Raw genomic sequence first — 21,890 nt, 5'->3', positions numbered from 1 at the left:
ATGTCGCGGTCGGCGATAGCAACCTACGACACCCTCTCTGGGGCCGTAACATCGAGGAGAAGTATCTTAGCAGGAAAGCTAAAGATCTCGTGGCAGCAATGGAAGCCAGAAAGATAGTGTGCAAGAATGATGGATCACTCACTTATGCTCGCGGTCAGCGCAGCAGTAGTGAGTATGTGTCTTCGATCGACATCATTTTCGTAAGTGGGTTTCTAGCCGATCAGTCCTGGTACAGCGTTCTGGATGTTCCCGGATACGAAAGCGATCATGCTATCACCTCAATCACAATCAGCATGGATTTGCGACGCAAGTCTGGACTACGATTTCTCTGGAAGGAAGCCGATCGAAGTAAGTATAACGACTTCGTTGCATCACATATCAGAATGCTGGCCCTTCCTCCAAACCCCAACGAGAGGCCGATTTGAACCGCACACTGGGCACGTTCCGAGACATCATTCATGAAGCAATGTTGCGTCATGTAACCATCAGTGATATATTCCAAAATCATCCAATTCAACTGTCATCTACCTCGGTAGATTCAGCCAAGAAGTCCAAAGACTACCGCAACAGGGTGGAACGGAAATCCAAGAGCAAATCCGGTGTGAATCGCCTAGCCAAGAATGCCTCGAACCGCGGCAAGCCGCGACCTCCCAAATACACACCAGATTTTGAACCAACCCCCGGTGAAATGATCCAGGGAAGTAAAGAAAAGGTGAAATGTTATGTTGAAGAAACTTGGCCCGAAATGCTCGAACTGACGAAAGAGACCTACCCCCAATTTGCAGAACATGTCGCATCTTGGGGAAGAGACAGGGGAAACAGGGGAAACATGGAAAGCATCTACACTTGGGAATTCTGCTCGAGGATTTGGGAAAACATTCGTACTCGGGAATTCTGGGCGATAACTTGGGAAAATATCTGTCCTTGGAGATTCCGGTCGAAAAATTGGGAAGCTTTCCACCTTTGTCCTGTCTTTGGATATGACAGTGAAACATGATCTATCTGGGGCGACTTTCAGCTGTTCATATTGGAGCTTATGGTGAAACACCCGGCCTTCAACGATAAAGTGAAGAGGTTGCGTCCACCCTACAATGTTCCTAGCAGGTATCTGGATCTGGTGCGACACGGCAATTCATACCTTGAACCCTGGTACATCATTGAAATTGCCGACCTCAAGCACCTGGCAGATATCGTAGGGAGTTCCTAAAGGGTACACAAATACCATCCAAAGACAATATTCAGATGCTCTGCAGCTGCTCTAACGCTTCAATTCTTCAATTCATGCACCGAGAAGGTCCGCAATTCAGTTCGTAAGATCCTTCTCATCGAGGACGAGATGTCAGTAGGGCAATATCATACTCACGGTCGCGGCTTCATTTCACTCTGCCAGAAAAACAAAAAACTACATATTGAACACCTCGTAAACCTCTGGAAGACCGTATTTGCACCCAATTCGAACCTCCAAGAAAGATATCTTGACGACTGGTGCTATCAGGGAGTTGACTCTATGCAAAACGACCGTCTTCAGGCCTCAGAGGTCTCACAGTTAGTCGGGAATTGGATGGTCGAGGCTTTGGCATTGCCTTCGCTCGGAATGCCTGAAGGCTCATTTACTCTTGTCTTAGATGGAGACCCTATACCCGAACACACCTCTAAAGTCTTCCGCATAATGCAGCGAGACGCCGCTTGGCAAGCTGCGCTTGGCCTATGTTGTTCTCGAGGTCTATTACCGAAACCTTCTTCGCGTCAACGTGGATACAACAGTTGCTTTATTTTTGAAGGATTTCCCGAAGTAATGCAGACACTTTCCACTACTAGCTCTCTCATCAGGTGTAACTTCGACCTTGGTGTACCTTACGATGTCGAAGCTATAATTAAAAATTACCGTGATCTGGATTGGGATGGATGGTATAGCCAATGGTTCAGCCATAGCCCGTCTGAATTCCAGACTGAACCACCGTTGCCGCCATGGCACGAGCTTCGGTGGCTACGCGGTTTACCTTGTTAGTTATTTTATCCGAACTACCTGGCCTGAGAAACTTTTGCTAAGTCGTTCTGAGAAATGGAGTCTTTATCGGGTTTGGTTTTTATTTATTTTCGCAATACAACACAAATATCGTCTCGTTAGTCTTTGCATTGTTTTCGATCTCCTCATAAGAAATTGCCATCGTGCTGATTCAATGGCGCCCACCCAATATAGCATAGTTCGTCGGGTTTAACATAACTATGCCAAAGATTTGCTGCATCGCCAATATACCAGCAGCCAGATGCTCAGATCCCAGTGTCATGACACGTTGCAAGCCAATCGAGAGATTGATTACTGAGATGAATTAGCTCCACTACAATAGCTGTGAACCTAGGTATGAAATCAACTATTTATGCAGATGTTTCCAGAAAAGCCTGACGTCTTGACCGAACATGGTTCTTGGTCCAGCCCATGAAAGTGAATTGAGCCTACAGCCGGCTCATATTAGCACGAAGCGCTGTATACAAGCATCACGATCCAATTGATCCATACCTTCTGGCAGAGAGCTTCTAAAATAACACCTCCAATCTCTATAAAGTATGATCTCTTTCGAGATAGGACTCCAGTCATCCCATAAGCCTCAAGCTGTATATCGCAGGCATGATGCATACATATAATGCCAGAGGTGTAGCCCATGCTATCTTGTTTAAAGAGGAAATAGGCTCTCAATAATCTATGTAAATTCTTAGTAACGTTAGTATCTATACTGTAACAGGATTGGATATCACTGCTCCAAGGTCGAGGGGTGACTCGCAATCGAGGGAGATAATAGCTGGAAAAACAATCGCTACAATAGAACTCGTTGGATATGAACCATCCGCGCCGAATAGAAACCCCAAGCTGTACCCGCTACCTGATCACATGCTACTAGACCATGTTATTTAGATTTATTCTCTCTAAATATGAATTAAGAGGCTATTTTCGCTCGCACTTTGAAATGCCATATAAAGGCTGTAAGAGTGGTGCGAAAAAAAAGCTAGGGAATGAATTAGTAACATGGAAGAGTAATTTTATATAAAGTACTGCTTATTTTGGGGTGTGGGTGTAGAGTTTGTTCATCACAATCATCTGTAAGTGTGATGCTACAATAATTACGTACAATTAGTAGTACTTAACACGTGCGTTGCCTGCAACAGCTCGAACCGCCAAATCTACGTAAAGCTGTTTCTTCCCAGAACAAAGCGCCAAACCTCATACATCAAACGCACAATGTGGTCTGAGGAATTTCCAGGTTTCGAGCAAGTCAGTACTGACGGCAGCTCGCTCGGCAATGGAAAGTAGAAGGCTGCAGCTGGTGTTAGTGTTTACTTCGGACCCAACGACCCAAGGTGCGCAAGCATTAGCACATCCCAACACGCTATGCGCACTGCATCATGCCTCACTACTGACTGGACGATGCGTAGGAATTATGGCGAACCCTTGGGCCCGGGTTCCCAAACTAATCAACGCGCTGAGCTCAAGGCTGTCTTGAAGGCCTTGCAAACGATACCCATCACACAGAATCTCCTCATTGAAACAGACTCAACATACGCTATCATCTGCGTGACAGAATGGTATTATAAATGGGAGTGGAAAAGTTGGAGGAAGGCCAAAGGCGAGCCGCTCAAGAAAAAAGAGTTGATCAAACCGAGCGTTCGTCAATTGGAGCAGCGCGAGGCGATAGGCAGCGCAACGTATTTTCGTTGGGTCAAGGGTCATGCGGCAATCCAGGCAACGAAGCAGCTGACAAGCTGGCTGTCGCAGGAGCAAGGTACGCTTCACGAGGGCTCTACATCTCACCAGACCCAACTCTCAGCACATGTGACATAGGCGCGAATACGTACGACGTTACGGCGAACTTGAGGAGAAGGAGAGGGGGCCGCGATGTACCTTGCGCGAGGCCCCATTCGGTTGGAAGGTGGTGCGGCACCCGGATGGAACCGAGACCCTCGAGCCGAATCCACAAGAAGTGAATAATTACGAGAAAAGGCAGAAGAAGGCGGCGGAAAAAATAGAAGTTGAGCAGATAAAGGTTTTCAAATCTAAACGCAGAAGAGGAGGAAGCGCAGCGCAACGTATGGCTATTAAAGCCGCCAGAGCAGCAGAAGCAGCCAAAGCGGCCGAAGCAGCAGATGCATGCCTCGCGGAAATGGGCCCAGATCCGACTTCAGACGTTGCGGCACAAATTGCATAGCTGGTGAGGGGTTCAATCACATCGTTATGACTGACAGCAGAAGCCAATATCTTCGAAGCCTACAAACCAAGAAGCGTCAAACGTCTTCCTATTCATACACCACTCTTCTCCAGCCGCCGATGCATTCGTATCAAGGTACAAGAACCCGGCTCCGGCCTCAATATCGTTGCGGTTACAGCTTCGCCCACAAGTATATGCTAGTGCGCGATTCGGCACCACAGCTTCAGGGCGATGGCACTACATTAGTAGTATATCCTCAATCCAGAGCCAAGAGCCGGACTCGGCATATTGGCGTGATGACCGAAGAACTCGAACAGAACATGAAATGGTATACATCCCCATTGACACATAAATGACGGCCTTTTCTTTTTTTACTCCTGGGCTTGCCGTTCAACGCCCCGAATTTCGTTAGCAGAACCCATGCTTAGCTGAAATAACCAAGATGATTCGATTTCGGTAGCTCTCAAATGTCACTTTTCAGTTAATAGTATGAATAACATCAACGGCTGACCCAATTGATAAGCTGGGTAATATAACATGAACGCAATCAATACATTCAAACAAAAAAGCGGAATCACATTGCTGTTCTTGATCTAATATATCCATCATTCTATGCCTCTAACAAGCTCTTTACTTCCTTAACCAGCAGCCGATCCTCAGCATCCTTTGCCTGTACATTACCCATGGTACCTGCCGCATCCATGACCCTCCACAAATCTCTCAGCTCGCCGTTCATGTCAGCGCCATATACTAACCACCCAACACTAATCACGCTCATCTTCTTATTGTCGCTCCACTTCTCCTCATTGCTTATGTTTTCGAGCAGCGAAGCGAGAAGCTCCACCTGCTCAGACTCTTCAAGTTCCGTCTCCCAAGGCAGGGAGTGTGAAGGATTAGCGCTATACTTTTTCATCCGCACCTGGTGGTTGGACGAAGTGATATTCATTGCTAGATTGAGGGCCGAGGCTTTTAGTGCGGGATGTTTCTCATCGAGAAGAGCGGTCGTCAAGATGGAGATGAGATTTGACGAAAGCGGCTGAGAGAGAAGGTGCGGTACGAAGAGTTGTGAACTGAAGAGGTTGCACGCTAGGTGCAGTGTGGTAAGTCGGAGGGGATATGGTGCGCTATCACCCAGTTTGTCAACATGATCGAGTAAATGGTGTACTGTCGCTGGTGTGCCTGTTGCGCCCTTATGTTCCTCTGCGAAAAAGCCGGCGACACGAGCGTCGGCAAGGGCTATCCTAAGCAGGTCCAGCACTGTAAACAGGAGCTCAGTCGGAAGCACAGAGGTGCTTTTTCTTAAGAAATCCGCAAACTTTGGGAGTTCGGTCAAGGGCGCTTCAATCGCTCCGGACTTCTCACGGGCTTGGATAAAAGCGACAATAGATGACACAGCAGGGTCATTTCCGGCATCTCCCATCTTTGCAACCAACTTCTCCAATGGCGGTACCTTTGTAAATCTGATAGGTCTTTGGCTCTGCCGCATAAGCAAAGGTGTGCTCTTGTCTAGATGTGGGTGCGGCGGAAATGCTGAATTGAGCAACATCTCCACATTACTACGCAGCTGCCTTGGATCGGCTCCACTCCACTCATCTCGCTGTTCTCCCTTCAGATATGTAATAAACGTTGGAGTCGCGCGTACGTTAGGATATCGGGTACTAATCGAGCTATCGGCGTGGCTAAAATCAATCTTGATGAACACACACTTCATCCCTGCTTCCGCTGCGAGTTGGTCGTATGGCTGATACACGAGCTTGCAAGGGGCGCACGTAGAGCTAGTGAAGAAGACGATGGCACAGCGATCCTTAGCGAGGCCAAGTAAGCGATCTACGTCCCTAAGTGATGTGGCATTATTGACTCTGCTCGTGTTCATTTCTAGTTCAGTCATGCTGCCAGAAGAAGCTCCGTTTGCTATTCCATTCAACGCACTCGCACCTGACGGTTGTACTTGACCCGCCTGGGGCGTAGGTGCCTGTACAATCGGTCGCATGGCGGCGTCAATCTGGGGTTTGAGCATTTGCCCAAAGGGCGTGTTGAGAACGGTTTGTGGGAGAGAGGTGATATGATCCGGTATTCCCTTGCCAACAAGGAACATTGCAAAATCGTTTGAGAAGTTGTTGCAGTTGTGTGCGAATAGATCGTATGACTAGAAAACATCAGCAGTTGCTCATGACGTGTTTGGAGTTCACTTACTTCGGGTGTATATATCTTTTTCAGAGATTCTAGGTACTCTAGAATCACCTCCATTGGAAGAGCAGTCTGTCCCAGTTTGATTACCTCCATCGGCCGACCGTGGTGCGTCGCTCCCGCCCTACATGTCTGCACTCCTTGTCCGAAATAGTATTCTATGCCGCCAAAGACGATAGACGTGTGGTATACAGCATCAATTTGTATTCCAAGAAACTGGCGAGACATGCTCTTTGCCAGACCCTAAATCTGTTAGTACCGCTGCTCTCTGAGAGGCGTCTGTGAGAGTGCTCTGTATCAGAGACTTACTTGAGATAGGTCATACACGTAAAGTTCCACGTCCATGATAGAGATCACACGTAGCCAACTCTATCCGTCTCACAATACTACTCTGTTGTCTAGTGTAGGGAGTATCTTTGATTTCACAGTAGGGTACAAGATCAGCGCAAGCCTAGAATCTTTAGGCCTTACGCGTTGGTGTGTCGATGTTTTAGGCGGAAGCGGTGACGTAAAAGAACATTCCCGAAAGTCCCACGCGGGCGATCGCTACGCGCACCGCCACATCTCTTATCGCCACATCGCGCTAGCACCTGACCGTGCTGTCGGCGAAAGCCGAATCGCGGGGAAGGTTATAACGCATAATGCAACGACGTGAGCCCTACTTCACAAGAGAGGCCCGGCCAATATACATAGTAGATTGCCTTGAGATCTTTCGACGCCATTATCCATGCTATTACTGGGCAGTCTGGTATACATAAGCCTTTTCGGCCAAACCACTTCGGAGCTAGTGGTTTGCGGGTGAGCAACGACTCGGGTTTTTCTACAGCGCATTGCTTGGGAGACTACTGTCGCAAAGACGAGCGATGTACTAGTACATGAAAAGTACCCTATAGGTATGTTCCAGATGTCGAGGGTTTAATTAATGTCATAGTATGTACTCAGAAGTATGAACACCGGGGCTAGTCCAAAATCTCAATCTCCGGCTTTCCGCCAGTCATAACAATGGAGAGTCGAAGAAAGTCACCGACGCTAATCGTTTTCGCAATCGCGCCATGAATTTCTCTCCATAGTGGTTGTCGTAGAGGAACGATGTGTTGTAAGATCCGTGACTGGTGTACAAATTCACTACAATCACAGCCTAGTTGTCTATCATCCCACTAAATACAATTTAACAATCCAGAGTAACGATTGCCGCGCTACTCCACGGAACATCAACCCTAATCACACCATCTTCACTTGCTTTTACCTTCTCCCCACGAGTGACATTGTTCAGCCGAACAGGCTTTCCCTCATCCAGCTCGTAGTTGTAGCTGTAGCCATCCCAAGTAACGCCCGTGATTGCATCACTTCCATTTGCAATCAACCTTTGTACCTGGGCCTTACCTTTAGAGCAACCAGGCAGCTTCAACTCGTATTTCTCGATAGGTCGTGGAAATGGAGTAATGTAGTTATTGTCAGTTGTATTGTAAGTGTGGAGGTCCACGAGTAGGATGCGAGCTAAGGTGTTATTGGTGTAAGCCGCATACTGGGTAGAGAACTCAGATGATGAGTCGAGGTGAGAGATTCGCAATTGGGTCGAGGGTGTCTTTCGGTGCATGAAAGCTGCGACAGCCACGCTTCCATAGTATGGCGGCTTCGTTCCCTTGGTCGTTAGATTTGTTTCGATAGGCTGCCATGCTTGATAGCTTTGAATTTGCCGTTAGTCAGAAGTTGGAAAACAAGCGGTGCGAACAATAGACTTACCGATAGTTCGTCCCTTGATGCATATGTGAGCGGGATATGTTATGCGATGCGAGGTACAAATTCCAATCAATTCCCCACAACGCCGCTCCAAAACTGTTGCTCAAACCAGGTCGTCCTTGTCTGGCGAGCGAGTTGTGCTCGCCCATAATAATAGGAACATCTGGAGATGGCGCGTTGTCTGATTCCCTGATTCCTCTCGACCGGTTGAACTGAGCCTCTGCCCTCAATATAACGTTGGTGTGGTTCATCAATGTGCCTTGCAACGTGATACCAGGGTTAGTAGACACACCCATGTAGTTATGCAAAGCAACTATGCCTATGTTATCATCCTTGTTGATACCTGCTCTCCATGCTTTGACAAGGTCCAGAGTGGCTATTTCTACGGCTGTAGGTCCTGCGAAGCTTGGTCCCATGAATTTAACGCCAGCGAGCTCCGGACATGCTACTTTGACGATTTCTTGAATGGCCTTGGTTCCATTCAGCCACTCAGACACGTAGTCAGCCTCGGTGTAATTGCGGGTTCGGTGGCCGAAAATAGTGAAAAGATCGGGTTCGTTGCCATACTCCCAGTACAAAAGATTGCTCCCGATTGCTTTACAGGCATATGAGACGGAATTAAAAGTGCTAGCTCTCTCGGCGGGAGAGCTGGCGCCCATATTGAGACCATGGCTAAACTTTATACCCTTGGGCATAGTCTGGTATGACTCGAAGTAAGACGGACCAAACGTGATGATGGTTGGGTAATCGGCCGAGATGTTCGGTTGAATGATACCAATAATGTTGGCCTTCTGTGATTCTTCGAAAACTGCCAAGTCCCTGAGTCTTCAGTTAGAGCTGTATATTTGTGTCTGCGAAAAGAGCATAAAATTACTGCGTGTTTCCTCCCACTCGAACATATGGCATGGAGCCTTGTAACTTGCCCAAGTTGCTCAACAGATTTCCTGTGAAGGCATTTGGATTTGATAGGTTACCTAGCCATAATGTGTAAGTATTGAGTTATAGCAGTAGAGGCTGCAATTCAAAGTACCAGCAAAATCAGGCCATGACGAAAACTCGAATGAGAAAGAAACGAATGAGTCCAGTGGAACTCCAGCATTTTGTGGGCTTGATTGTTGAATAGCAATCGATTTGGGTCTCGAAGGCATACGAGCAGCCTCTACTTCCACAAGCGTCACAAGGCATGACAATAGCAAGGAGCGGTAGTTGGTGAAAAACATTTTGCCTACTGGATGCGATACTTGTGATACGAAATCATCGCCTGCCATTTATCGACACCGTCGGCAATTGAATTATGACCGCGTCTTGTCGCGGCCTTTGGACAACGCGTTGCTTGTCCCGTAACTTATACCCCATCTGAACGATCTACACGTGATGTGGGGAAAACAACAGGGGCAATGACGAGCTGAAAGGTGGGGTAAAACAAGACAGAGAGTTCATCCGTGCTTAGCGCCAGCTAACTATCACTCAAACATAGAGGTTCTCCACTAGAAAATGGAGGTATTCTTGGCTGCAGGGGAACAAGAAGTTGGCACATTTGCGCCATTAATATGGCCAGCCCCCACTTCCCGACTCTTGTTGCAGACGGTTACTTCGGCAACATACTTCCTACTCTCGTTGAATTTGCATTAGTATTCCCGTCATACTGAGGTTGAAACCTTGTCTTTAGTGTAGGACGGCATTTGATAACAAGTATCGCTTAGGTTTTTCACAAGAGCGTGATTACTCAGCAGACCAGCTGAGTTGCAGCCCGAGATATCCCCTGGACACGAAAGATGGTACCGACAGCCCAAAAAACAGTGATGAATGGCTTCTAGCTACGAGCAGTTAATGATTTCAGTGCTGGTCACGTTGTGGAAGCACCAACCTATATAAAAAAGTGATGTTCACGTAGCACTACGCATAGCATAGATCGGGCGAGCGGTAACAGAAAGTCTTTGGGCCAATTAGATCGCATTGTTTTCTTGCGAAGAAGAAGCTGTCGGGAGTGATTGTACGTGCTATGCAGCTGAAGCTCGACGAAGCGCGCGCTGCATTTATACTACGACAAAATCCGCCAAAAGGCGCGTAAACACGGACTTCATGGGTCCATGTCTCTTTACTGAACTTGGCCAACGTAGTAAGTCGAAAAACAACTAGGCATTTTTAGTAAGCATAAAGGGGAGGTATCGCAATATCACTCCTCAATACGATCGTCGATGCGTCTTGCTGACAATCGAGTATCTTGCGATTGCCGCATTTGCTAACCTCACGTAAGCAATATATAACCACCTAATTGTGTGACCACACCTACGAATGCCCAGCCTTGATGCAGTCGTGCGTTCCCCGCGCAGTTACATGCGCCACCCTATCTACAGCACAATCGTCTTCCTTTGGCCCAAAATCCTGCGCATGACAATAGAGCGAAGATAGTTTCTCTCAAGCTAATTCCAGAAGCTCGTCTGACTCCTCGAGCACCGAATAGTGAATGGATAGCAGCAAGAATGCTTCGTCGCAAATGTTCATTATGAACGGCTTTTGGGGATAAGCTCACCGATCAAGCATGGTTTTAATGGAGCAATGCTGTATAGACACCCCCAACATGGTATTTCTGGCTCTATCATTGGTTATTGCATCTGCACTTTGTGTTTATTGAAGTGCTTGTCCAGCTCGAAAAAGGTGCATGTGAACGCTCTGCAGCAATTTGTCCCTTTGAGGCAAATGGACGATAACGAGTGAATAGATCGGTGGCAGATATCCCTCCTTAAAAGCCGTATCCTCAATGGTTATCCTAGTCTTCTGATCTTCTTTTTTCCTTTGTATAACTTCTCGTCATATCCTTCATATCCTTTATTTGAACGAGGAGACTGTAGCTTCACCATGTCGCTGCTTTCTACTCCAAATATCGGTATCGCCTTCGGCGTTGCCGCGCTTTTCTTCATGATCCGCTATCTGCTGGTGAAGAGACATCAGCTACCTCTTCCTCCAGGTCCCAAAGGCCTCCCAATCCTGGGTAACATCAAGGACATGCCCAAGGTCAACGACGTCGAATGGATGTATTGGCTCAAACACAAGGACACCTATGGCCCGATTAGCTCCGTCTCTGTTCTCGGTCAAACGTTTATAATTGTTAACGATGCAGACATCGCACTGAAGCTCTTGAAGGACCGCGCACCAAATTACTCTGGAAGGCCGAAACAGGTCTTTAGTGGTGAGATGTACAACTGACTAAACCCGAAATGATGCCCTTTCGTAGAAGCTAACACAAATAGGGTGGGCTGGAAGAATATGCTGGCCATGCTGCAGCCTGGTGCGGACTTTAGACAGCAACGTCGCAACCTTGCTAAGATTGCCGGATCAACTACCTCTATCGCAGCGTTTGATCGTATACAAAATGAAGAAGCAGCACACTTTTTGCTAAATCTCTTGGACAGCCCCGAGCATTTGTTCGATCATATCAGAAAAGAAGCTGGCGCGGTGATATTAAGAATCACTTATGGGTACACACCCAATGCACGAGGCCCGGATCCACTGGTCGATATGGCGGAGCAAGTGATGACCGACATCGGGATTGCAGGTGTGCCAGGAAAGTGGACCGTTGATCTACTACCGTTCTGTAAGCAAAAAACACTGGCTGTTGGAATACATGCTCAGTTCTGACACTACCCTAGTACGCTACCTGCCCGATTGGTGTCCAGGCACCGGCTTCAAAGATGTAGCCCGAGAAATGAGAAAGAATTTCTTCCGCAGCGCTGAACAGCCTTACAATTGGGTCAAGGAACAGATGCGAAACAAAAAAGCAAAAACATCCTTCTTATCCCAGGCCATTGAGTTTCTGGGCACAGAGGCTTCGATGGAGGATGTTCATAGATGGTCCGCAGTCTCCATGTACTTGGGTGGCTCTGACACAACAGTATCGGCCATTATGGACTTCTTTCTAGCCATGGCTGTCTTTCCAGATGTACAGAAGAAGGCACAGGAAGAGCTGGACCGCGTGATCGGTGGTGATCGATTGCCGACTATAAGCGACAGAGCTAGCTTACCGTATATTGAAGCCATGATCAAGGAGACCCATCGTTGGCACCCTGTTGCACCAATGGCTTTGCCCCATTGCGCCTTGGAAGAGGATAGCATCAACGGGTATAGGATTCCGAAAGGGGCTCTCATTATGACTAATATCTGGTATGCTCCCCGTCTCTTACTTTATACTGGGTTTTTTTTCGTATCTTATATATCGTAGGTGGTTCACCCACGACCCTGCCACATACGCAGATCCAATGACCTTCCGGCCCGAACGCTTCATAGAAACTCTGACCCATACCGCCGAATCCGATCCACGAAACTGGACATTCGGTTACGGCCGTCGTGTCTGCCCCGGTCGCTATATTGCCGACAATGCACTATTCACAACCATCGCGCAATCGCTAGCAGTATTCAATATTGAGAAGCTCATTGAGAATGGGAGGACAGTAGAGCCGAGAATTGAGTTCAAGCCTGGTGTTGTTAGTCATCCAGTTCCATATCGTCTTAGCATTAAACCAAGGAACGAGAGGTGCCGTGAGTTGATTGAGAAAGCTGAACAACTCTACCCATGGGGTGAGAGCGATGCACAGACACTGGAGAGTATGAACTAGGAAAGGGTCATGGCATGTACATGCTGCAAACTAAAGACAAGTAATAGTAAGAAGTTGTATCTATGTATTGTGTTATATAAGCGTAGTGATGGCGTTTGCGGTTGATACTGAGCATACTTATTTGAGGTCCTGCATCAGGGTTAGCATAAGATTTGGGACGGGGCTCACTGCATAATGACAGCCACCGTCCTCAGTCAATGCAGTATCATGTACAGATTAATAGTGGATGCGCATTCACATGCCAGATTTAAGGAAAGTCACACTGCAACGAAAATATGTTTGCCCGATCCTAAACTCCAAGCCAACTCATCGGCTTGACGTATCGCGAATCCAAGACACGTCATCAAAATATAAGACAACGAACAGGTATTAATCTTGCTTCCCTGTCCACACTTGCCAACGGAAGGATAACGAGTTGGCAAGCTCTAGCATAATTTGGAAGCGGAATGAAATGACCGAAGTCAAATCAAAAACTCTTCACTCATGGTCTGCCACACTCGTCTTGAGTATTGCAAGGCACCTGAGATAAGAGTGTAACCCTCAAAAGCCCACACACTGAACGTTCTCTTGTCAACGTAAGGCTTTTCTGGTGTGGACTCCATAGGAATCCACAGTAGAGAGTGTACAACATCCAAAGACATTGTACCATGTACCATACCACAAGCAGACACTTGGCCCGCACAGTGGTCTGGTCTGGTCTGTGCTCGTCTTGCCAGAATTTCTTCTTCACAACAAGAGCTTCTCGCAACGCGGCTGACGCCAGATTACGAAAAGTGTCAGAACCTTGAGCGATTGTGACAGGTGTGTTTATACCCATGTTCATTGATTGCTGTAAGAATCAATAGTCATTGGATCAGCTTGATCGCAAGGCTTGTGGCCCTTTCACCGCATTTCGTCCTCTGACCAAAGTCAGAGGTCGCCGCTGCGGGAGTGAGGAAACCGAATACCTGATGGTTTGCCGGTTCCTCGGCGGTTGGGTGCAGTCCAAGTACGCTCAAAACAAAATATTATGCCAAGGGCTATGTATTCGGCTTGTCAAAGTCACCCGAAAGCGACTTGGTATCTGTTGACTTCTTGCTCCGAGTTTGGGTTCGTGGCGTACCAGACCCACCCTTCGGCGCCGGGGGTAGGAATCCCCTTGCTTGAGGTACATGGCACTGCGTTATATTTTCTTTATAGTTTGCGCGTCCGTATGGTTTCATATGAGCCTTAGTTCCAGATGAGGGCCGGGTAGTGTTGGCATGATTGCAATGTGCATGCATAGCTTTCCTAGTTTGTAAGAAGGTGGCGTGAATCTCTCACTTCATGTCGATGTTTGTCGAAGTTGCGAACAGGACATTCGGTGGGTGTGCAATGCATTCACTCCAGACTCTTTGCGGGGCGTCTCGCGAGTTTGATGCTCTACCGTGAACGGAAGACCAGCTAGGCCTAACCGTTCAGGGTTGAGACTTGTGGAGGTTTGCATCACGCATCTGGGGGCCAGACCAGTGAATGATACTACACCTTATCGATATGGAATCCATTGGTCTTCAGACCATGCGTCCCGGACGCAATGAATGGCGCATCAACAGGACGAAATGGATAGGATCGATATGCAGAGGTGAGGCTTGGTAGGTGGAAATGATCGACAGTCTCATCAATGGGTGGAACAAAAGGAAGACGGTGCCTCCGAAGGCTAGATAAACGGAAATGTACGGAAGTTGGAGGGACGTAGATGCATGATGAGATTTTATATCGTCATGTAGATTTGTGGGTGGCTGGGCAAAATGGCTGGAAGCGAGGATTTCATTAGCTGGTTGCGAGAGGAACCGGTCCGTGCTTGGCGTCGGTCCGTGCAATCGCGTCATTGAAGCGATCAGGGCCTATGTTCATACTGACCATACAACGAGATTCTTCCAACTACCAGCGCACAATGGTAAGATGACCACGCTCGACCTTGTAGTATCCTATGCGCGTGCTGACCAATCCAAAGCCACCAAAGCGCCGCGGACCGCCGTCCAGGGCGCCTGTCAAACGTCCATCGAAGCTCGCCAAAGAAAACGGCCTGACTGCAGAGCAAGAAGCTGAAATACGCGAGGCATTTGGCCTGTTTGCCGTTTCGCATCCTGACCATGAAGATTCAAAAGAAGGCGTACTAAAGAGAGGCGATGTGCGAAGGTGCCTGATGTAGGTGACACTTGAATGCGCCTGCATTGCGCACTGACTGACGACGGTGAAGCTCTCTCAACCTCGCACCGGACAAATCGGAAGTGCCATCCATTCTCTCCACAATCGATCCCCTTAACACCGGCTTCGTTAGTTTCGTACCTTTCTTGTCATACACCGCAATCGCAATACATTCCAAGGACCAGGGGTCTGACGAGGACGACGAGGAAGATGAATACCGAGAGGAGAGCAATGCAGAAGAGGTCAAAGCAGCATATCGGCTGTTTACGCACGGTACTGCGGGACCCATTACACTGGCGCACCTTAGAAGGGTTTCCAAGGAGTTGAGAGAAGACGTGCCAGATGACGTCTTGAAGGATATGATTCTTGAGGCGAATGGCGGGGTCAAGGGTCAGGGTAAGGAAGCTGGCGGTGTCAGTCTTGAGGATTTTGAAAGTGTAATGAAGAGAGCCGGGCTGTCTTTTGGATGAGAGACGATGATGCAAGAAACGAGAACACGATAGCATGAAGTTTTACATGCAGGCACGGATACATCGAAGGAAGTCTCGAGCTGCAGTCTTCCAAAGCCTTGGATCTACGAAAGACGGCCAGTGGAAACCTTGGAATGTTGCGCGCATCCTGTGCTGTCAGGTACATGTCGGTATTGGACACGATGGCCCACGATGCAATTCCACGCTCGTGAAATCTAGGCCAGAACTGCCTTATCAACGCAAAACATGTTTCAGTGGGAAGGAAGGGGAGTGCTGGGTAGAAGGAGTGTAGCCATTGATGCAACAACAATACCGGAGTAAGGAGTAAAGGAGCGAATAAAGTTTCGACGCTACAATCTTGTAGAGGCAAAGAGGTTGGTTCGTTGCATGTTGAACCATACTCAATTAAGGTTGAAATCTGCATCTGTATCTGCTATGCTACTATGCATAGCATTGGCGAAAGGGCTCGGCGCCGATAGAAGATGAGGCGGTACAAGTGGGTTCCAAAGTTCAAAAGTCCCACAGGTGGCTGCCAAGATGCAGGGACCTTACGTAGCAGGCACACGAAGACGGATGCAACGGCGCTGCGTGTGTAACAGCAACCACACTCGATTACACATCCCCTCCCCACCTGTAGTACTGCTGTGGACGGAGACTCCTTTTATACGCTTGTCTCCTTGATGTGTTTACGTGTCTTCGTCGCCACACCACACTAAACCATCCCGGGAACGCAGTGCAGCTGAATGCCTGCGCCCTGACCTGCAGTCCCTTTTCTGCCCTCACACCTCTCCCAGTTCCATGTCCAGCGGCATTGAAGTCAGCGGAAGCCAACGACGACCCGGCATTTGGTCTTACTTTAGTTTTTCTGGCCCACGCCGTCGTGTCTCCGTCTCCCTGCCTCGCAACTCAGATCCCAATCGCGGCGTCGACGACGACGACCCTCACGCAAAAGCCGCTAGACACTCCCGCAATCGCTCATCCTACTCGGACGCATTCATGAACGAACACAAGGGCGGCGCCGTCATGAACCAAGGGCAGCGGCTACGCTACCTCAAAACGGGGGGTGTCATTGCCTTTATACTCCTCGTGCTGTATTTTATTGCGCCCAGCGACCGCATCTCAAGACCAGGCGGTATGTACACGACCAGCTACTCCGCAACTTAGGAGCTTACAATTACAGCGGTATCGCCTGCCCCCGGAGGTAATGCAGCAACCGGTGAAGCAACGGCCGAGTGCACCAAGTCCTATCACAAGGACAAGCCCCTCTACCAGTATGCCCTCATGATCGACGCCGGCAGCACTGGCTCGCGTATCCACGTTTACAAGTTCAACAACTGCGGTCCCAGCCCTGAGCTGGAGAAGGAGGATTTCAAAATGACACCCAAGAAGGAGGGAGGATCCGGTTTGTCAGCTTACGCGGACGATGCAGAGGCTGCTGCACGGAGTCTTGATGTCCTCATGGAAGTTGCTCTCAAGAGCGTGCCCAAGGAATACCAATCTTGCACTCCTGTTGCCGTAAAGGCCACTGCCGGTCTCCGGAAGCTTGGCGAGCAGAAGAGCAATGACATTCTCGCTGCTGTGCGTCGTCATCTGGAAAACGACTTCCCCTTCCCGGTTGTATCTGAAGAAAAGAAAGGCGTCGAAGTTATGCCTGGCGAGATGGAGGGCGTATACGCATGGATCACCGTCAACTATCTTCTCGGCAAGATTGGCGGTCCCGACAAGAACCCTACAGCCGCAGTCCTTGATCTGGGTGGTGGTTCCACACAAATCATCTTCGAGCCTACGTTCCCCGACACACCCCGAGGCGGACTGCCAACGAAGCTCGCAGAGGGCGACCACAAGTACGAACTCAGCTTTGGTAACCGCAACTTTGACCTATACCAGCACTCGTACCTTGGCTATGGCTTGATGGAAGCCCGCAACAACCTGCACAGCACGATTCTCACGAGCCTCCACGACACGCACAAGGACAACCGCGAATACCTCAAGCAGCCCATTGTCAATCCCTGCATCCCTCCTGGCATGTCGCGCGAGATTGAAGTCCACATGCCCAAGGGCCACGCATTGGGCGACTCGCTCACCGTCAACATGACCGGTCCCTCTACCTCTGCACCAACCCAGTGCCGCGGGCTGGCAGAAAAGACTCTGCACAAAGACGACGAATGCGCCATTGCACCGTGCGCCTTCCGCGGCGTCCACCAACCCCCCTTTGCACAGACTTTTGCCACGGAAGCCGTATACCTCCTCTCGTACTTTTACGACCGCACACAGGAACTCGGCATGCCCGAGTCGTTTACCCTCCGCGAGCTCCAGGACCTCGCGGACAAGGTGTGCAGCGGCGAAAAGGGCTGGGACGTCTTCTCTGCTGCCCCCCAGGCCCTCGACGAGCTCAAGGGCCGTCCCGAATGGTGTCTCGATCTCAACTTTCAGTTTGAGCTCCTTAGGAGTGGATACGGTATGCCTATTGATCGTGAAGTTAAGATTGCGAAGAAGATTAAGGGGAATGAGCTTGGGTGGTGTTTGGGTGCTAGGTAAGAATCTGTTCTTTTTTTTTTGCTTTGATGATTAAATGTCTGGGACGAGAAACTAACGTGTGTAATAGTCTTCCATTGCTCGAGGCGAACTCTGGATGGCAGTGTAAGATTAAGCAAGTGCAGTAGATGATGAGGGTTGTTGAGTTGAGAACGGATAAAGTTTTAATATAGAGGTGCACTTGAGATGGTGCTGGTGCAAAGCTTTCGGTTTATCCTTCCCCCCCTTCCCCCGCTGCTGAAGCAAAAATCCATGGGGAAAGTGGAGGAGACATGGGTTTAGGCGTTTCTTGTATTTTGCTCAACGAGAGGGGATTGAAGGGGAACGAAAAAAGATTTTAATCATTTTACCACACTTACATTGTGGATTATCACAAGGGGGGGAGGAAATCATGAATTGGGTATCTACTTATAGACTGTTTTAGATGGAAGAAAAATGAAGCCCTTTTTTTTTCCATCATGGATCCGATAACAATGCCAAGTGCAAAGTCTTTGCGTACAGATATTAATCAAAGTTGTGTACATATATGCGCATGGCCCTCCGAATCTATGGTTCTAGTAATCGTTTCTTCTAGAAACAAGAAGAAGGATAAGGAGAAGAAGGAGAAGGAGAAGAAGAAGAAAACAGGAAAGAAGAGAAAAGAAAAACAAGAAGAGAAGAGACGAGAAAAAAAAAGAGGACATCTACAGTCTTCTCCACAGATATCCTAATCAAAACGACCCAATATTGCCCTTTGTATACATAGTCTGCCTCCTTTTGGCCTTATGCTGATGCCCCTCAACCCCATGACGCCCCATTCCCATTCCATCCCCCAACATACCATTAGCACCCGCCCTCGCTTTTCTAACCGCCCTGCGCTTCGCCTCTCTCCGCTTAAGCTTGCCACTCCAATGCTTAAACTTGCGGATGATGCGATCAGCCATGAGGACGAGCAGAGTAACAAACATGACGGGGACGGCAATGATCCAGAAGAAGGCGTCAGAGTTGTGCTGGACGCCGTTGAAGCGGGCAAAGTTCTGGCCAAAGTAACCAACTAAGAAGGTGAGGGGCAGGAAGAAGATTGTGGTTGCGGTGAGGATCTTCATAGATTCGTTTTGGTAGGCGCCCATCATGTTGAAGATGAGGTCGATGAGGTTGTCCGCTGCGCGGCGCATCTGGTCGAGCGAGGCCGTGATCATGATGCAGTGATCTTCGACGTCGCCGAGGTACGTGTGGGCGAGGGGGCTGATGTTGATGGACGTCATTGTCTTGCGTGTGGCGAGGTTGGAGTTTGTGTGGGCGAGCATGGATTGCGTCATGGGGTCTGCTTTGTGGTCGCGCAGCGAGTTGATGAGCGAGACAATGGGCTGGATCGTGTTGCGGAGGATGGAGAGCTCCGATGTGAGGAGATAGAGAAGTTGGCTGTGGTGCAGCTCGGGCTCCTCGAGAACGTCAAGTTCCAGTTCGCCCATGGCGTCTTCGTAGGCGGCTACAACGGGTATGGCTAAATCGACAATGGCGTCGATGATGGCTTGGACAACCATGCTGCTGTCTTGGCTGCGACGGAGAATGGTGTCTTCGGTGCGGAGACGCTTCAAGATCATGCCTTCGACATCGTCGGCTGAGTGCTCGAAGAAGGAGATGACCGAGTTGTCGGCGAGTAAGAAGATGCTGACCTGCTCGACACTAACAGTCAGGTGCTTCTCTGTGAGCGCCGAGTGCTGTTCCAGATAGACTATGCGGTCGAGGTTGTATCCACCACGGTAACGCTGGAGGGTACGGACTGCAGTCGTTGCTGGAGGTGTAGCAGTCCTAAGCCTTTCAAGAGGCGTACCGTCAAGTTGCTTCTCTATACCATCCAAGGCGTGCATCATGTCGTCCTTTTTCGACTTTCCCTCGTCATTGTTTCTCGAAAAAAACATTCTCTTTGCCCGTTTGAACAAGGACGGCTTTCGGTTCTTCTTTTGCTTCTGGTGATGGCTGGAATGACGGGGGCGGGAGCGTGACCGAGAAGCCTCATAACGTCGGTCGGTGTCATCCAAGTCCGAGTCGGAATCGCTTTCCGAGTCTTCGTCTACGGGGGTGCGGACGAGCTTGGAGAGAGTCAAGAGCATGAAGGCCTGGTCCGAGTACCAATCAACCTTTGTCCTGCTCTGCGGGCTCATCAAGTCCTCAATGGCCAGGCGATGCAGCTGCTTGTGGTTTCCCAGGGTGCGGATTACATCCCAGCTCAAACCATTGACATTGATCCATCGCGAGGTGACCCAGTCCTCCTTTGGGTGTTTTAGGAATTCCTCGAGTGTATCATTATCGAGCTCGTGGCACTCGACCCTCTGGTCGGAAAAGTCGACTACAGTAATCTGGCAGGGGGCGTACAAGTGGTGGTAGTTTGCAGCCTCGTTGTCGTTCTTTGTGTCGACACCAGGCTCGGCGCCAGGCTCCTGATGGTGGTACTGGCGGGTGGGGGATTGGTAGTGTTTGACCGTATGAGATCTGGTGATTCGGCGCCGCAGTGTCGAGTCTATAGAACCGCGGTCGGGGGAAAGGAGAGTGTCGGGGTTGGTAGCGGCAGCGCTGGTCGCAGTGGTTGCAGTGGCCGAGCGGCCGCGACTTCTTTGTTCTCCATTGAGCTGCGTGTCCAGGGTCAATTGCGGAGGGGCCGCTGAGTCCGAGGCAGAGCGCTCGGGGTCAGTGGGCGGCGGAGGCACAGAGGCAAAGTCCTGGACCCGCGTGTCGTGGGGAGAGGCCGACATGACAGGGCGGTTGGAGTCAATGTACGGAGAAAAGGGCGTGTTTGACGGGCTTGGCCTGGCTGGGCTGCTTACGGGGTTGGGCAGGAGGTCAAGCAGCGAAGTGTAGATTCGAAGCGTCGATATTGTGCTGTTCGGTCGTTGGCGAATACGGGATGGCAGCGGACGGACGGGCACGCTGCGAACAGTCCGCCCATGGAGGCTACGAGGTTGTGAGGGAGCATGCTGTCTTAGCTGGTGCAGGGTTTCACCATGCCATGTCTCGCCATGGGCGCGACGAAGAGCAGCAAGCAGAGCGGTAGGCCTGCAGCGTAAATACGCTGACCAATCAAAGGGGGCATCACTGTCAGCGGGTAGCAAGAGAGCAGCAGCATGTACGCATAATTATGGTGTAGTAGTAGTAGTAGTAGTAGTAGTCACAGTGATAGCATGCACCCGGCCGAAAACCAACGTATGCTGGCATGAATGCAGCAAGCCGCTCAGCCGGAGAAAAAAAAACACACGTCTTAGGCGCGCCACCTGTGTGGCGCAAAGGAGGGAGCATTGGGCAGAAGCGAGTGCAGAGGAGCAGATAGAACGATTAGTGAGATGATTTGCAGGCGACATTTGGGTGCTGCGACGGGAGGTGTTGGCGATAGATTTGAGCGCGAGCGGGCGGGCGTGACGCATGAAATTAGCGGTTCGAGACTGCCCTTCTCGGCCGGCGGTGCCAATGCTTGTGCTTGACTGTGACAGCGACTAGCAAGGCCTTGCCCTCCCATCCCGAACCGCCTCTTGCCTCCCCCATCCACCCACGCCAATCTGCCAGCCAGCCAGCCCAGCCTCAGCCAGCATTCCATAGCATAGCACACCCACCACACCACACTACACTACACTACACTACACTACTGCCACCACCCACGCATACATACATACATACACACTGCAGCCTTACCGCGATCCACATCCACATACATACATACCCACGCATACATACATAGACACATCCTCGCCTCTGCACCACGCTACCACTGCCCATCCCTCTGTCGCCCCCCCTCTCCCCCCAGCCTGTCGCGTGGCCCGTCGCCGGCAGCGCCAGTGTGCGTGTGAGTGAGAGCGTGAGCGAGAGGGCTCTTGCCTCGACCCCCCCCCCCCCCCAACGCCCGGAGCACTCAATCCATCTCACACATCCCGGCACCCCTAGCAGCAAGCAAACAAGCCTCATCTCCCGCCGCAAAGCTGCCCACTCTCCTTTTCGCCCACGCACTCGCC

At 49.8% G+C, this 21,890-nt stretch overlaps 8 protein-coding genes across 8 annotated transcripts; 5 read left to right on the top strand and 3 right to left on the bottom strand.

Annotated features, from left to right (window-relative positions):
• Window positions 1-688: 688 nt before the first annotated feature.
• On the top strand, window positions 689-2,008 carry COCSADRAFT_88722 (uncharacterized protein; the record flags this gene model as incomplete). Its single annotated transcript, XM_007701292.1, has 2 exons — window positions 689-881; window positions 1,254-2,008. The coding sequence occupies 2 exons, from the start codon at window positions 689-691 to the stop codon at window positions 2,006-2,008; spliced, it is 948 nt and encodes a 315-aa protein (XP_007699482.1).
• A 1,227-nt stretch (window positions 2,009-3,235) lies between these two features.
• Window positions 3,236-4,199, top strand: COCSADRAFT_170772 (uncharacterized protein; the record flags this gene model as incomplete). The annotated part of the gene is made up of 5 exons (XM_007701291.1): window positions 3,236-3,303; window positions 3,328-3,354; window positions 3,430-3,712; window positions 3,757-3,776; window positions 3,836-4,199. The coding sequence occupies 5 exons, from the start codon at window positions 3,236-3,238 to the stop codon at window positions 4,197-4,199; spliced, it is 762 nt and encodes a 253-aa protein (XP_007699481.1).
• A 566-nt stretch (window positions 4,200-4,765) lies between these two features.
• COCSADRAFT_141319 (uncharacterized protein) lies at window positions 4,766-6,866 on the bottom strand. Its single transcript, XM_007701290.1, has 3 exons — window positions 6,696-6,866; window positions 6,393-6,629; window positions 4,766-6,345 (listed from the first exon to the last, which is right to left on the bottom strand). The coding sequence occupies exons 1-3, from the start codon at window positions 6,729-6,731 to the stop codon at window positions 4,810-4,812; spliced, it is 1,809 nt and encodes a 602-aa protein (XP_007699480.1). The 5' UTR covers window positions 6,732-6,866; the 3' UTR covers window positions 4,766-4,809.
• Window positions 6,867-7,554: 688 nt separating this feature from the next.
• COCSADRAFT_159940 (glycoside hydrolase family 79 protein) lies at window positions 7,555-9,346 on the bottom strand (the record flags this gene model as incomplete). Its single annotated transcript, XM_007701289.1, has 4 exons — window positions 7,555-8,071; window positions 8,130-8,945; window positions 9,001-9,100; window positions 9,157-9,346. The coding sequence occupies 4 exons, from the start codon at window positions 9,344-9,346 to the stop codon at window positions 7,555-7,557; spliced, it is 1,623 nt and encodes a 540-aa protein (XP_007699479.1).
• Window positions 9,347-10,985: 1,639 nt separating this feature from the next.
• Window positions 10,986-12,739, top strand: COCSADRAFT_170769 (uncharacterized protein; the record flags this gene model as incomplete). Its single annotated transcript, XM_007701288.1, has 4 exons — window positions 10,986-11,323; window positions 11,378-11,721; window positions 11,777-12,287; window positions 12,346-12,739. 4 exons carry the CDS (start codon window positions 10,986-10,988, stop codon window positions 12,737-12,739), a joined length of 1,587 nt encoding a protein of 528 aa, XP_007699478.1.
• Window positions 12,740-14,651: 1,912 nt separating this feature from the next.
• On the top strand, window positions 14,652-15,375 carry COCSADRAFT_170767 (uncharacterized protein; the record flags this gene model as incomplete). The annotated part of the gene is made up of 3 exons (XM_007701287.1): window positions 14,652-14,654; window positions 14,712-14,905; window positions 14,958-15,375. The coding sequence occupies 3 exons, from the start codon at window positions 14,652-14,654 to the stop codon at window positions 15,373-15,375; spliced, it is 615 nt and encodes a 204-aa protein (XP_007699477.1).
• A 399-nt stretch (window positions 15,376-15,774) lies between these two features.
• On the top strand, window positions 15,775-18,360 carry COCSADRAFT_316336 (uncharacterized protein). The gene is made up of 3 exons (XM_007701286.1): window positions 15,775-16,507; window positions 16,556-17,909; window positions 17,981-18,360. Exons 1-3 carry the CDS (start codon window positions 16,174-16,176, stop codon window positions 18,036-18,038), a joined length of 1,746 nt encoding a protein of 581 aa, XP_007699476.1. The 5' UTR covers window positions 15,775-16,173; the 3' UTR covers window positions 18,039-18,360.
• A 260-nt stretch (window positions 18,361-18,620) lies between these two features.
• On the bottom strand, window positions 18,621-21,768 carry COCSADRAFT_189947 (uncharacterized protein; the record flags this gene model as incomplete). Its single annotated transcript, XM_007701285.1, has 2 exons — window positions 21,159-21,768; window positions 18,621-20,982 (listed from the first exon to the last, which is right to left on the bottom strand). Exons 1-2 carry the CDS (start codon window positions 21,476-21,478, stop codon window positions 18,621-18,623), a joined length of 2,682 nt encoding a protein of 893 aa, XP_007699475.1. The 5' UTR covers window positions 21,479-21,768.
• Window positions 21,769-21,890: the final 122 nt, after the last annotated feature.

The sequence above is a fragment of the Bipolaris sorokiniana genome (assembly GCF_000338995.1).
Source record: "Bipolaris sorokiniana ND90Pr unplaced genomic scaffold COCSAscaffold_6, whole genome shotgun sequence".
Lineage (NCBI taxonomy): Eukaryota > Fungi > Ascomycota > Dothideomycetes > Pleosporales > Pleosporaceae > Bipolaris > Bipolaris sorokiniana.
This window is presented reverse-complemented; position numbering and strand designations above follow the sequence as displayed.